The 15,946-nt window shown below is 35.5% G+C and overlaps 1 protein-coding gene across 1 annotated transcript; it reads left to right on the forward strand.

Moving 5' to 3' along the window:
- Positions 1–8,622: 8,622 nt before the first annotated feature.
- LOC21389735 (calcium-dependent protein kinase 2) lies at positions 8,623–12,281 on the forward strand. The gene is made up of 8 exons (XM_010094987.2): positions 8,623–9,539; positions 10,052–10,195; positions 10,314–10,466; positions 10,732–10,844; positions 10,968–11,135; positions 11,234–11,361; positions 11,605–11,704; positions 11,787–12,281. The coding sequence occupies exons 1-8, from the start codon at positions 8,801–8,803 to the stop codon at positions 11,859–11,861; spliced, it is 1,620 nt and encodes a 539-aa protein (XP_010093289.1). The 5' UTR covers positions 8,623–8,800; the 3' UTR covers positions 11,862–12,281.
- The last annotated feature ends 3,665 nt before the right edge of the window (positions 12,282–15,946 follow it).

The raw sequence follows: 15,946 nt of genomic DNA on the forward strand, positions 1-15,946 counted from the left end.
GGTCTTCTTCTCTCTGTCCCGAGTGATCTCTATGCCTAGGATCTTCTTAGCAGCTCTGAGATCCTTCATTTCAAATTCAGTTTGTAGGATTTTCTTGACTTTATTAATCTCCGTCAAGTCTTGACAAGCTATGAGCATGTCATCCACATAGAGCAGCAAGTATATGATCTTGTCCTCTCTAAGTGACTTGAAGTAGACAAAATTGTCATGTTGACTTCTAAGAAAGCCAGATTTGATCATGAATTCATCAAATCTTTTGTTCCATTGCCTCGGGGATTGTTTTAGTCCATAAAGGGACTTTCTGAGTAGGCAACCCCGTTCACCATCTCCCTTGACTTCAAAACCCTGTGGTTGCTTCATGTATATGGTTTCTTCAAGCTTTCCATGGAGGAAGGCTGTTTTCACGTCCAGCTGCTCCAATTCAAGATCCTGGACTGCTGTGAGAGCAAGCAGCACCCTGATTGAAGTGTGTTTTACCATAGGAGAGAAGACTTCTGTATAGTCTATCCCTTCTCTCTGTGTGAAACCTCTAGCTACCAATCTTGCTTTGAATCTTGAATATTCCACTCCCGAGATTCCCTCCTTGTGCTTGAAAATCCATTTACAGCCAACTAGTTTCTGACCTTGAGGTTTTTTCACTAATTCCCAAGTCTGGTTCCTGAGTAGAGAGTCCATTTCCTCCCTCATTGCCTGCTTCCATTTTCCTTTTTCTGGGCAATTTATAGCTTGTTCAAAGCTAACAGGTTCATTGATTTCTTCTGCTACATTCAATGCAAAAGCAGTAAGGTCTGAATACCCATACCTGTTAGGTGGTCTTATGTCCCTTCTTTGTCTATCTCTGGCTAGGTGATACTCATGTTGATTCGATCCTCCTCTTAATGGCTGGTCACCATTTAAACCTGTCTCAACTTGTGTCATGCCCGCTTGCTCCAAAGGCTCCACCTCAAACTCTATTCCCCCATCCGATGTCTGCTTAATTCCCCCATCTGAATGCGGCTTTAAGTCCTTGTAGAATTGAGTCTCATTGAAAGTTACATCCCTGCTGATGATGATCTTAGGCCCATCTGTTTCTACATTCCAGAGTCTGTAGCCCTTGACTCCATCTTGATATCCCATAAAGATGCACTTCCTTGCCCTCGGTTCCAACTTGCCTTGTTTGATATGTGCATATGCCACACTTCCAAAAACTTTCAAGTTTTCATAGCTGCCTGGTTTTCCAGACCACATTTCCAACGGTGTTTTAAACTGTATTGCTGATGATGGACATCTATTGATCAAGTAGCAAGTAGTTTTAACTGCCTCTGCCCAAAACGTCTTAGGCAGCCCTAACACAGAAAACATACATCTAACCCTTTCTAAAATGGTCTTATTAAACCTCTCTGCAAGACCATTTTGTTGTGGAGTACCCCCAACCGTGAGCTGCTTAGCAATTCCTTTTGAACTACAATACTCCTTAAACAATCCAGAACAGTACTCTAATCCATTGTCAGTCCTAAGCCTCTTAACCTTTTTTCCAGTTTGATTTTCAATCAACACCACCCATTGTTTAAAAGTTTCCAAGGCTAAGTCTTTGTTTTTTAGAATGAAAACCCACACTCTACGGGAATAATCATCAATCAAAGACATAAAATACCTTGCTCCACCTATGGACACGATTCTTGAAGGCCCCCATAAATCCGAATGCATATAGTCCAGTGTGCCCTTTGTTCGGTGTTCTCCAGTTCCAAACCTGGTTCTGCAAGATTTTCCAAACACACAGTGCTCGCAGAAGTCTAGCTTCTTCAGTTTCTTCTTTTCCAGCACTCCCTGGTTTCCCAGTTCTTGCAGCCCTCTCTCACTGACATGTCCCAACCTGAAATGCCAAAGTGAGGTGTAGTCTTGAATCACCTTTGAGGCCACTGCTGCACTTCCAATCACAGTCTTGCCCTGGAGCAGATACAGGCCATTCATCCTGGTTCCTTTCATGAATACCATGGAACCCTTCACCACTTTTAATCTCCCATCTTCTGCTTTGAACGTGAATCCCTCCGAGTCAAGCATTCCTAGAGAAATCAAGTTTCTCCTTAACTCTGGAACATGCCTCACATTGTTGAGCCTTCTTTCACATCCATCCGACATCAAGATTGAAACTGTGCCAGTTCCCAAGACCCTGCATGCCTTGTTGTTTCCCAGGAGTACCTGCCTAGAATCTTGTTTCATGTAATTAGAAATCCATGATTCATGTGGCGTCATATGGAATGAACACCATGAATCCATAACCCATTCATTTCCTGCATCTGCATCCGCCACTGTGAGAACTTATGCGCTCTCATACCCTTCAGAGACAACGTCTGCATCTCCATCTGATTGAGTCTTCTCGCTGTTTTTCTTCTTATTCCTCTCTGGACAGTTTCGTTTGAAATGCCCCTCCTTGTGGCAGATAAAACACTTCAGTTGCCTTTCGACTTGGATCTTGTTGGCTGGTTTTTGTTATTCTTGAATTCCCTCTTCTCTAGTCTTCCCCTTACAAATAGTCCCTCGCTTGAAGAATCCCCAGATCCGTCCCCCTTAGTCTCAGATTTCTTCTTGAGCTCCTTGGACATTAGAGCAGTTTGAACCTCCTCCAACGTCAAGCTATCCCGCCCATAGATCAATGTATCTGAGAGGGTTTCATAAGCACTGGGTAGGGATTTCAATAACAACAATGCTTGATCCTCATCCTCGACTTTAATGTCAATATTTTCAAGATCCAAGATTACCTTATTAAACTCATCCAGATGCTCCTCTATTGTTCTTCCTAGCGGCATTTTGAATGTGTACAACCTCTGTTTCAAGAACAACCGATTAGCCAACGATTTCATCATGTAGAGGCTTTCGAGCTTTACCCAGATCGCCGCTGCCGTTTTCTCTTTCGAAATCTCCCTCAGAACTTTATCTCCGAGGCACAAGATCAGTGCGCTATGAGCCTTGTCCAGGATCTGCTTCTTCTCCAGCTCCGTTAGGGACACTGGCAGATTCTTCTCTCCTCCCAGCACATCTTCCAATCCTTGTTGAACCAGGAGCGCTCGCATCTTCAACCGCCATAGACCAAAATCGTTCTTCCCGGAAAACTTCTCAATATCGAACTTTGCCATCGTCATTCTTGATTCTCAGAACAAAGGCTCTGATACCAATTTGTTGAATAAAACAACCAGTCACAGAACAATGGCTCAATCACAGAGAAAGATGGAAAGGAAAAATGTAAACTTTTATTCTAGACGTTTGCAAGATTACAGACTCTTTCTTCTTGGACTTTCTCTCTCCAGAAATCACAGTCTCTCAATCTCTCTCTAAGTCCTTTTTCTTTCTGTTACAATCTAGAAGAATTTTACACTGTACACTTAGTAATATACACCTAAGCTCACCGACTAGACCACTTGTAACAATAAGACTATTCCATTGAATCTTGTACACTCAATGCTCCACATCATCCACTCAAGCCCCCTTAATCCACGGCCACAAATGCTTTTAACAGATTTGTATTAGAATTTGGATTAAGATTGGGATTTTTAGTCGGAGGTAAGGTGGTCATTGGCCTTTCTATTTGCTAAGTTAACGACTGTTAGTAAAATATTGCACACTGCAATGATTGTGCAAGTTAAGGAGATAAGATTAAGGGTGACAATTTGTGTTATGGGGTTATGTTTGTATCAACCCGTTTATTAATCGTATTTAAATATTAACAAAAATACATGTTTATTAAACGTGTCAAAAATGTCAACCAGCTAAACACGACACATTTATTAATCGTGTCAACCCATATAACCCGTTTAAATTAATATATTAAATAAATAACTAATATAATAATGACTTATTTAACACGGTCAATACAGGTTTAACATGTTATTATGTTTATTGGTCAATTTATCTTTACCTTTAAGAAAAATAAATGAATTTTACCTACAAATATTAAAGTTCACATTATTTGTATTTAATATATCATATAAACTTTCATGTTATATCACATATCATTAGATTGCAGATGACACATATAGTTAATCGTGTCAATTCGTGTTAGGAGGTCAACCCTAACCCAACCCATTTATTAATCGTGTCAACCCGATTATGACCTAAACTCATTTATAATAAACTCAAACCCGCTAACTTCGTATAGATTTCGAGTCGTGTCGTCATATACTGCTATCCAGATTGTCAGTCCTAGATAAGATGTCAAAATTAAAGTTTTCAGACTATGTTGTCAAAAGGTAAAAAGTTCAGGGATGAAAGAGTTAAAAATCTCATAATTAATGTTGAGTAAAGGAAAAAGGAAAAGAGGTGTTTAGAGGGTTCTAAACGACAGGAATATAAAATCAATAGTTACCAAAAAGCGATATAAAATGAGAAGACGACACAACATCATGAAAAGGACAATAAGATGAAAGGGACATCAACTAGAGTGTGTGTGTGTGTGTATAACAACATAAAATGGAAATATATAAAAAATCAACATGAAAATATAAACCGGAACAAAAATCTGAAAATCACGAAAAAATAACACAAAATGGAAAACGACAATAAGCGCAACATAGTAACAAACGACATTAAACGTAAACAATAGGAAAAGACGACCCCTTACAGTCAAAAGCTTAAGAATAAATGGAAAAACGACACAATAAGAAAAGACAAGGCTACAACAGAGAGAGAGAGAGAGAGACCCACCAAAACGGAAATAGCAACATGAATTGAAATACGATAATGACCTAAAAGTTAAAACAGCGTATGCGTAAGAACACACGACAACACTTTAAACGACAATCCAGACACACCACTAAACATAAAACGACGGCAATATTGTAAAAAAATGATAAACTTAAAGAAACGACACTGAATAAGCAACAATGTGGGCAAACAAGAAAACTAAAAAATCGTCAGGAAATTTGAGAAACGGTAAAATAAAATGGAAAACGTCAATAACGCTGAAAAAGGTGCGCAACTAAAACGACGGTAAATAAAAAAATACCATAAAATACGACAACAATGCATTTTTTTTAATATATATAATGCAATTAATAAACCACAATTATCCAAAAACAAAAAAACCACTTCAGTAGGAAACGACATGGATACAAGTACGACATCAACGGGAAACCAATAACCGCCTAAATCAAAGTAGCTAAATTTAAACAAGTATAATGTAAAAACATGTTTGAATTTTTCTAATAGAAACAATCTAGAGAAAATTTCCCAGGTTTTCAAAATAACAAAAAGAGTATCTTGAAAATTTCCCCTGGAAAGTTGGAACATTCCAGCTCTTAGATCCATTGCTCTCTTCCGTCGCAGTCTCTAATTCTTCATATGACACTGAATCTGACTTTTGCTATTGACATTCTTTCTTCTTTTACCCCCTCCCTTGTCCCTTTGTCTATGTTCATCTCAATCTTTCCAATTAAATCCACATTTTTTTTTGGTACGAACAAGAAAGAGGCGTAAATGTCGAGATAATTACACCACATTGTAAAATTTCATACTTTAAGTTAAAATTTAACAAAATTTAATATTATAAATATAACAAAAATGACAGTCATTATCATAAAGATCAATATAAGGATATAATCATCTTAAAAGATTGGCTAATAATTAGATTGCTAATGTGGCATAATCGGATAGGGAGAGATGTTGAAGATTGCTGACTTGGCAAAACGACTAGTTTTTATTTTTTATTTATAAAGTCGGTATATTTAGAGAACTTCTTTTAGCTTTCTTTTTCATTGTTAGTTTTGTATCTCTGATAGAGTTCTGAGAGACTTGAGTGATCGTAAAACCCCTTGATTAGTGCTTGAAGATTGTTGCTGTGAGTTTCCTCCGAGGACATAGACCCGTCGAACCTCATTAAGAGATTGTGTTCTATTTGTGTGTCTGATTGATACTGAGTTTTGGTTCTTGCAAATCTTGGTTTAATTGCTGTGGGTTTCAGAGGGCTGTTTCAACAATCATTATTCTAATGATATCAAATTTTGGACATTGTCACCACTACCATGGGCTAGTCTGCCTTGGGCTGAGCATGAGAACTATGGGCCTTAATTAGGAGTCTTTAAGGGAGAATGAGTGAAAATTATAGTAAATGACAGATTTCTAAATAGTAAGTAGCACAATTATTTTAGTAAATCGAAATTTGTTGAAATGAAAAATGATTTAAATCTCTATTGTCTACACCCTTATAGTGAGGGATGTTTATGTATATTTTCCTATAAAATACGGGTAAGTGAGAAGACCATCACTTGGTATTCAAACATACTACTACTTGTGCTCTTTTTCCTAAATTATGTCATTTTTAAATTGATGTAAAATCTTTATCTTCATATCTCACTAAATTTCAAAGCAGCCTGGTGGAACTTTTTCTCCTTCTTTTTTTTTTTTTTACTCGGTTACGTTTGTCTCTTTTCATCATCTTTGTATCCACTATCCACACTTGGCCAACATATAGAGCTTTGGAATGACAATTTTGGCCCCGTTTACTTCGTTGATCCGAATTGAGATGTGACTTTATGTGAGAGCTTTTTACTGTAGCAAAAAAGTTAGATGCGATTGTTTGTGAGAGCTTTTTACTGTAGAAAAACTCGAATTAGCGAAGTGAACGGATTTATTGACTCATTTATCGACAGGGACCCACCTTAGGTGGGGAGAAAAAAATCTGATTTAAATGAATGCAGGTAATACACGGATTAAAATTTTAACCCGTCGTGGGACAAGGATGGTTTTAGAGGTGCCCCTTCCTTGTTTACCCATCCCGTTTTATTATATCACATTATTAAACCATATATATATATATATTATGTATAATGTGTTGTAGTATATAATTTTAAATATAACATATCACATAATATATATAAAAATTCGAAATTATTTTTCATTTATTAATTTTAACCTCATGTTTTGTATAATTGTGTTGGTTTATTGATTAATTATCCATTTTATGATGAAATGAACTAATCGATAATTGGGGTACTTGTGAATTCGTGACAGGGAAACCCGTCCCGTACCCCACAACTCATGAAAATTTATTTTAAAAAATTCTATAAGCCGTGTAGGTATAAGAAACAATGTTATGAATGATTTATTTTTAACTCTTTCTATTATGCATTTATTGTTTAATTAATCCCTAATATTTAATCACTTTAACTAAAATAATTAAAAAAATTGAATGGGCATAAATGCACGTGGACATTTCTCTAGATTAAACTTAGGGAAAAAAAACCAAATACCCCTTAAAATGCGTAGGTCTTAAATTTTTATCCATCATACTTGATTAATACTCTCTAGTCGAAGAATTATATTAGTCAAGAGTAAATGATAAAAATTTTCAAACAATACATTTAAAGGGTGAGTTCTCCAATTTTCTCTTAACCTTAAGAGCATGTCTGAGGAGACTCTTAAATTTTAGTTCAAATGATTAAAAAGTTATTTTAACTAACAATTTTTGAGTGATTCACTCCAACTATAGTATTATTTTAACTAAAGATATGTTATTTTAATACTTACTGAATTTAAAGTATAAATAATTTTATTGAATGTAAAAAAAAATCTTTGTATTTATTACGATTATAAAAAATAAAAATAACACAAAAATTTAAATGATTAACTTTTTTATGTTAGTTATATTTAGTCAGTAGGAAAAATATTTTTTAAAATAACTAACTATTTAACTAAAATAAAAAAACATGAAAAAAAAAACATTTAACTAAAAATATGAAATGATTAAAGTGACGGAAAGAAAGCCTTTAAGCCCATGGATTTTACAGTTGTACTTTCTTGGTCTTAGACCATGATTTTCTCATTGGCAATAAGGAAAAGGCACCTAAATCTCAGTACTATATCAACGGTTGTGTGTCGGCCGCGCAGGGCATTGAGTTGGACTCCGATCAATGTCCTCCCACTCATTACTCGCACCACATTGGTTTTGATTTTTTTTCAAACGACATAAACCCTACCCCCACAATGACCACATAAGTTTCCACGTAAAAACTTGCCACATTAATGATAATTAGAAAAAAGGAAGAGAAAAAACAAACAAAGAAAAAACCAGAGTAACTAAAGGACAGTTACCATCAATTGTCCCCTAATTTGCTCTATTCATACCAAACAAACAAAATGCGACATATTTATCAAATCCACGAAAGGCAAAATGAAATAAATGAATTGATTGAGACGGATTTTGTCATTTTCAACACGGTTTCTCTCTTTCTCACTTGGACCATAGCCTCAACTTCTTATTTAAACAAAAGGGTATTATAGGGTTTAAAAAATGGGAGTTTCTCTCCTAAAATTAGAAAAATAAAATTATTGATAATTTTTATTTTTTCAATCATTTTTAACTGTCAAATTTACATAAAAAATTATCTGTTATTTATATTTTTTTAATCTTATTTAATTTTAATTGATCCTACTAATATAATTGCTTACCGAAAACAATCCATTAATAAATTATGAATAAAACTATATTTTTAATTGTTAAATAATTATTTATTTTGTATGTTTATTTATTTTAACGTGATTTTAATTATATCTGACGTTTAAAAACATATATTACTTGTATGGGACCTTAAAAGAACCCTATGCCAAAAAACCCAAAAAAAGAGAGAAAAAGAAAGGCGTAACCTAGACTTTATCTGTGTGTTGGCCTTATTCGACATATTCTCATAGGTCTATCTCCCCACATGTTTTTCGCGTCTAGCGAACTCCAAAAATCCCAAGTATATCCAGTATCGCAACCTCAGATTTTCTTTTCTTTTTCCGTTTCTTTTCCATCAAAACTTCTCATCATCTCTTCACAAACAAAGAAGAAATGGGTTGCTGCGGAAGCAAGACCAAAACAATCACTTCCACTGCTAGACCAAACAACGACAATGTCCACGGCTCATCAACCATTACTAGTACAAGTCAACAAGCTCATCAAGAGCCAATCATTCACCCCCAGAAAGTACAAACCACTTTCCCACCTCCCAAACACACCCCAGAGCCCGAACGACATCCAAAGCCACAGCCAGTACTGCCGCAGACCAACCCAGTTCCTCCAGACGCCATTTTAGGACGACCCTTCGAGGACATCAAACAGCACTACACTCTGGGGAAAGAATTGGGCAGAGGGCAGTTCGGCATAACCTATCTCTGCACCGAGAACTCGACTGGCGAGACCTTCGCCTGCAAGTCGATTCTGAAGCGGAAGCTGGCGAGGCAGAGCGACAGGGACGACGTCAAGAGGGAGATTCAGATAATGCAGCACTTGTCGGGCCAATCAAACATCGTCCAGATCAAGGGCGCGTACGAGGATAGGTACTCCGTCCACCTCGTAATGGAGCTCTGCGCGGGTCTTGAGCTCTTCGACCGGATTATCGCCAAGGGAAGGTACTCCGAGAAAGATGCCGCCGAGATTTTCAGAGGAATTGCAAATGTTGTTCACATTTGTCACTTCATGGGCGTCATCCACCGGGATCTCAAGCCCGAGAATTTCCTCTTCGCTAGCAAGGATGAGGCCGCCATGCTCAAGGCTGCCGATTTCGGCTTGTCTGTTTTCATTGAGGAAGGTTTGTTTGTTTACATTTTTTTGTTGGGATTGTTGAACTTGGTTTTGTGAACTTTTATTGTTAATTTTTCTTCCTTATTGTTATTGTTTTTACTGTTAGTTTTGGGTGCATTGATTGAGTATTTTGGTTATTAATGGCTTTTTCAGTACTTCCGGCTCTTGCTAAAGCTCCCTATTTTATGCCTCTGAATTATTTGATTGGCTAATTTTAGATGATTTTTCGTGGGCTTGAGTGAAAAAGTTTGTCTTTGCTTTTAAGTGTATGTAAAGGAGAGAAATTTCATATCTGTTAAAATACTCTTTCAGACTTGGGACACAGATAGGTCATACTTACTGATTGCCTTGGCATCTATAATTTTCCTCGTAGCTGGACTTTTCATAACCTGTGGGATCTTATGCATTCCTTTTGCTTTTAAGTTTGATTATCTTTTACGTCCAAGGAAATGGTATTCTGATGTTTTAAGTAGAAGCAGGCATTTTTCTTTTTAGTGTTTTTATGAAATTTTTTCTCAGGGAAGGTGTACCGTGATCTGGTCGGTAGCGCTTATTATGTTGCGCCTGAAGTATTGAGCCGCCAATACGGAAAGGAAATAGATGTTTGGAGTGCAGGAGTTATCTTGTATATTCTTGTCAGTGGTGTCCCTCCATTTTGGGCCGGTAAATACAAGCTTAACAAGATTCATTCAATGTTCTCTTTTGTTGTAGTTTCTCTTACTGGTGAATACAAGTTTATGGAATTCAATGTTTATTAATCTTCATTTCTTTTGCATTGCAGAAACTGAGAAGGGAATATTTGATGCCATATTGGAAGGGGAGATTGACTTTGAAAGTAAGCCATGGCCATCAATATCAACTACTGCCAAAGATCTAATCAGGAGAATGCTGACTCAAGACCCAAAAAAGCGAATTACTTCTGCAGAAGTTCTTGGTATCAAACCTATCTCATTGAACTATAGAATGATTTTCGATTCAATTGTGCGGAATTTCCCTCCACCTGAAGAGCACTTCTAAATGTGTTTTAAAAAGCAGTGTTTTTACATGAACTGTTTCAAGACTAATTTTCATTGAATGTATGGTGTAACAATGTCATTATTGCTCGTAGGTTAGAAATAAGAAAGTTCTATACTATATGAATATGTGCTTTGTTTTGTTAGTTCTAAGTCTAACTAACTATCGTAATTTTATATGGTAAGAGCATCCTTGGCTTAGAGAAGGTGAAGCATCAGATGAGCCGATAGATAGTGCAGTTCTGTCTCGGATGAAGCAGTTCAGGGCAATGAATAAGCTCAAGAAGCTTGCTTTAAAGGTGATCTTGTATCAAAAACTCAGTTTAGGGCTAGATGTTCTTCAAATTTCAAGCCGCGCAAGTCTAGATAATTTTTGCTTTCCTACTTTTTCTTCCCATTAATAATTTTGTTTGCATTCTTAGGTCATTGCGGAGAATCTATCTGAGGAAGAAATTAAAGGCCTTAAGGCAATGTTCACTAACATGGATACTGACAAGAGTGGCACAATAACATATGAAGAGCTGAAATCAGGTTTGGCTCGCATTGGTTCGCGGCTGACAGAGGCCGAAGTCAAGCAGCTTATGGAAGCTGTAAGTATCTGAACTTTGCAAGAGCTTAAAATTTTATGCTGAATATTGTCCCGTCCTTTCCATTCTCAATTTGTGACTCGAGTATGCATACATATCAGGCTGATGTGGATGGAAATGGAACGATCGATTACATCGAGTTTATATCTGCTACGATGCATAGACACAGGCTTGAAAGGGACGAGCACCTATACAAAGTATTTCAGTATTTTGATAAGGATAACAGTGGGTGAGTTCAGTTTTCATGTGGATGCTGGCGATGCTGGCTTGCATTAGCGGTTTTCTATTGAAAGATATGGTGTTTCAGTGAAGTTTCAATTGCTTCATTCGTGGTTTTTTTGATGTTATGTGATACATTAATAAGCTTAGGGCATATATTCATAAGTCATGACAAGCAATACCTCTTATGTACTTGTATCTTTTAGTCTTCAGAGAAAGTTCACAAAATTCATCTCTGTAAATATTATGACAGGTTTATAACTAGAGATGAATTAGAGACTGCCATGAAGGAGCATGGAATAGGCGATGAAGCCAACATCAAAGAAATAATTTCTGAGGTTGACACTGATAATGTAAGTCATCTACTTATTCATCTTAAAAGACTTATAAACTCTATTTTTATCAATTCCATACTTATAACTATCTCCGCAATAGGATGGGAGGATCGACTATACCGAATTCTGCACGATGATGAGAAGTGGGACCCAACAATCAACAAAGCTCTTTTAGTTCCCATTAGTTAGTTTTGAGCACAAAGAGATGTCTGTTGCCTTGAAAGTAAGCTGCTAGAGTGACTTGAAATGTGTAGAGGAAGCAAAACAGGAGCATTGTTGAGATGGGTTTTATTCTTTTGGCCATCTTGAACATATACTTGGCATTTTGAGTATGCTAAGCTAGAGAGTTTGTATTGCTTGGGCTTGAAATGTAGTTTCTCTGCAGGTCTAGTTTTAGACTATTATATATTTCCTGAGTCCTATTTTTGTGATCTTTCATTAGCCTAAATTTCTAGATTGTTTCTCAATCAAATGATCTATTGTCACTTGGGACTTTGGGGAGAATGATGTGTGGTGGGCTTGGCTTCTTTCTATTCTTTTGTAAGTTTTTGCCCTTACCTCTTTATTAAATCAGTATCACTACCTTCACCCAAGACTTTATCACAGAATGAGAGTAGTTCTGGTATTTCTTCCATTTTATGGTGATGATGAACAAAAAAATAATAATAAATAATAAATAATAAATAATAATAATAATAAATAAAAGAGCAGCTCAAGCAAACTGTTGTTCCTTACTTCTACCTTCCTCTTCTTTGTGGGATTAATAAACAAGTAAAGGCTAATGGTGGAAATTGAGGAGAGAGAATTTTTTTTCCTTTATCAAGGTTTCTGCTTGTTTGACATGTTGCTCCACCTGAGCTGTGTAAGTTTTTTCTTTTCTTTTTTCCAACTTACACAAAGCAGCAAAGAGCTAAGAAGATTTCAATTAAGTAAAAAATTGCTTGGATCACTCTTTGGTTTGAAAGATGTCACTGGCTAGGTACCACGTATAGACCACATCCTTGAAAAATCATGCATGTCATTCAATGAAACAAGAAAAAAGATTGTAACAATAACAGTAGAATATCAAGAGGCAGAATTTTTGTCCAGTTTCTTGCGCAAACAGAAACAAGTTCCATCATTTCCTCATTTTGGCACTTTTGGTCATTTGAAGAACTGGTTTGACATGACTAGAAACCTAAACCATGAAAAACACACCAATCATGTGAAGCTGATCAATAGGGAATAACTCAAATATCACAAACCTAACATTTATTTTACACGCTTCACAATGGAAAAAGGAAAAAAAAAAAAAAAAAAAAAAAAAAAAAAAAAACCCCCCATAATTGAAATAAAAAATAAAAAAAAAAAAAAAAAAAAAAAAAAAAAAAAAAGCCCCCACTTGCTATGAATGTAAATTGTAAACTACTGCTTTCCCCTTGGCAGCACACTTTCCCTGAAAAAGCAGTGTGAATCAAGAGGGGTGTGATGTACTCATTATAGGATTACTCTTTTCTCTTCACCAGCATTTTTTTTTGAACCTCAAGAAAACTTAAGACCTTTGATTTCTTACTGCTAAAGTGAAAAGACTAATTTGCCCTACTTAGATTTGGTTCAGCTCAGTTATAAGGCAATGAGGGCTAATTTTGTCCCTTTGAACTTACCAAATTGGATTATGATCTCTTTTAGTGAAAAGCAAGAGTGCCCATGTAATGAACTTTTTTTGTTTAAGATTATAAGTATGGTATCCAAGGTTTTAGTTTCATATTCTCCTGACACAAATTGCATTAAAGAGACAAGGATTTAAGTTCCCATTCCACGTGAGGTTGTATTCTGTTTCCGCATTGTAGCCCACTAAGCATATTATATGCACGTGTGCACACATTTTCTTTTTAATTTTCCTTGAAAAAGGGGACACAGAACTCGGCAGTCAAGACAGGCAAAATTTTTATCTTTTCCTTTCAGTAATCATAACCCTTCTCAGGTTTTGTTCGTTTGTTTTTTTTTTTTTTTTGCATCAACCATTTAATAATTGCAACAATCTTGTTTTCAAAGGCCAAACAATACACTTCAAGTTCCAAAACAAAGTAATGGTCTCAAAACCTTGGTCTACATGTACAAATTCAAACACATATTTGTATAACATGTTTTGGCTAGTAGACTAGATAGAATGTGACATTGTCTTATAGGACCATTTGTTTGTTCTTGTAAGGAAAGTAGGTAAGTTCTAGCGTTTCTAACTTGGCAAGCAAACAAAAACCATTATTTTGTTTTTACAAAATCATGAATTTATAATTATGAATAGTGACCTCGGATGCTCCTTGCCCTTTGCAGATAAATGGGTTAGCAGCATTCCCACTTACATAAGAAGACAATATTGCTACTACATATATTATATCAGAAATGAGTTGTTATTGTAATCAAAGAACAAACCGTGGTAATATAAAACTCGTAGCTTTGTTAATGCTTTCTTTATCTAACATAATGGGATTTGACATATTCTAACAGTTTGCCAAAACTAATGGTCCATACAAAATTTGTGATACTCGAAGCACTTCTCTTTTTTTTTTTTTTTTTTTTTTTTTTTTTTTTTAAGAAAGTGAGGATATTTAAGCCTTTTATTTGGGTCTTTGGTAACATATAGTCTTCAGTGTCACATTCGTTTCTTTAATTCTTATTAGTAGACAAGAAATGTGATGGATGATGTTTTTAACGTCTACTAAATACCATAGTATTCTTAAATTAAGAAAATATCATTTTAAAAAATAAAACTGATTTTTCTTTTTTTGAAGGCCTAAAACTGCTTTTTCCGAACGTGGAACGAATAGGAAAAAGCATGACAAAATGTTTTTTTTAAAAAAAAAAAAAAAAAAGAGGTCCTCAGATCTTTAAGTTTCTATCATTTATTTCACATTTTGGATCTTGTATCAGTTAGTTTTTGCCATTTGAGAATTTCAGGAAAGGAAAACAATAAATAAATAAATGTATACCGTTTGGGTGAAGAAAAACGAAAAGAAAATACCCAGAATCAAAAGTCAGAGAGAAAGAAGTGAACGTGGATTTGCATGCCTAGACCGTCGCCTCCCTCTCTCTCTTTTTTCCTTGAACGAAAACAGCTTAAACCGCAAAGCAAATGAACCCATAAACCTCTCTAAGTTCTCATATTCCAAATCTCCCATCACTTTCCATATTATTATATACAAACTCATTGATTTCTCAGCCAAGTGTCTTTCAACTTCATCCTCTAGTACTTTTCTTCTTCTTCCTGATTAGTTTAACTTATACTCCCCTTGCACTAATTATACAAAAGTGTGTGTGTGTGTGTGTATATATATATATATAGCTCTAGGCCTGCTTATATATGTAAATTAGTGCGCTCTGCACAAACTTCTACAAGTACTCCATAGTCCACTTCATGGATTTATTTTCTTGCAATGTTTTGATCCTGATCAGATCGTGTCTGTTTCAAGTTTTGATTAGTTGAGTAGTATATTAGATAAGTATATTCATCACAATTTTTGTGAAGAATATTGATCAGTAGAAGGTTGTGATATATATATATATATATATACATATTTGGGATATTTGGGGTCTTTCCAATATAATGGTGGAGGTTCAATCTTGTAGTGCTAGCTTGGTCAATGCTTCCGCATTATGCGCGATAGAGCAAGAAGTTAAAGGAGCAGCTGAAAGTGTTAATATTGTTAATAATAGTAGTAATAATAACAATATTGCTCAGATTTCAGCTGAGTTACAGAGGGAAAGACAAAAGAACGCAGAACTCATGGAGAAGATTTCTATTCTTGAAGCTCAAATACAACAAAGAGGAAAGGAGTCTATTCTAACTCATGATGACCCAGTACGATTGCTCTTTTTTTTAATTATTATTATCATGGTATTTATTTTTATATATATTCTTATATATATATATGTGTGTGTGTGTGTTTCATTTTTTATTTTTCTACTAGTACCTTTCCTGTAGTTAGTGAAATTATAATGAGACTCCATATGATTTGAATGCTGGATCATAAGCCATTAGTTATTTGCATATGTACATACGTTATATGGCAAAGTTATATGTGGATCATTCATATAAATATGATAAAAGGGAAGTATTCTTGTGTCTTTTAACATTATTTCAGGGCAGTTGTCCAACAGAAATGGAAACAAGCTTAAAAAAGTTGAAGAGGCAGAAGACAGAAACAACTATTAGAAATTTGACTCCAGCTGAAAATACCAATATCAAAAGTGAAACCGAAAATTCGGAGAAGACGTGCGAGA

The sequence above is a fragment of the Morus notabilis genome, unplaced genomic scaffold (assembly GCF_000414095.1).
Source record: "Morus notabilis unplaced genomic scaffold, ASM41409v2 Scaffold419, whole genome shotgun sequence".
Classification (NCBI taxonomy): Eukaryota; Viridiplantae; Streptophyta; class Magnoliopsida; order Rosales; family Moraceae; genus Morus; species Morus notabilis.

Excerpts from the sequence above, each read along its gene's own strand:
- LOC21389735 (XM_010094987.2), top strand. The coding sequence starts at position 8,801 with ATGGGTTGCTGCGGAAGCAAGACCAAAACAATCACTTCCACTGCTAGA. Across the intron at positions 9,540-10,051 it reads GTCTGTTTTCATTGAGGAAG|GGAAGGTGTACCGTGATCTG; the intron begins GTTTGTTTGTTT and ends ATTTTTTCTCAG. Across the intron at positions 11,705-11,786 it reads CTGAGGTTGACACTGATAAT|GATGGGAGGATCGACTATAC; the intron begins GTAAGTCATCTA and ends TCTCCGCAATAG.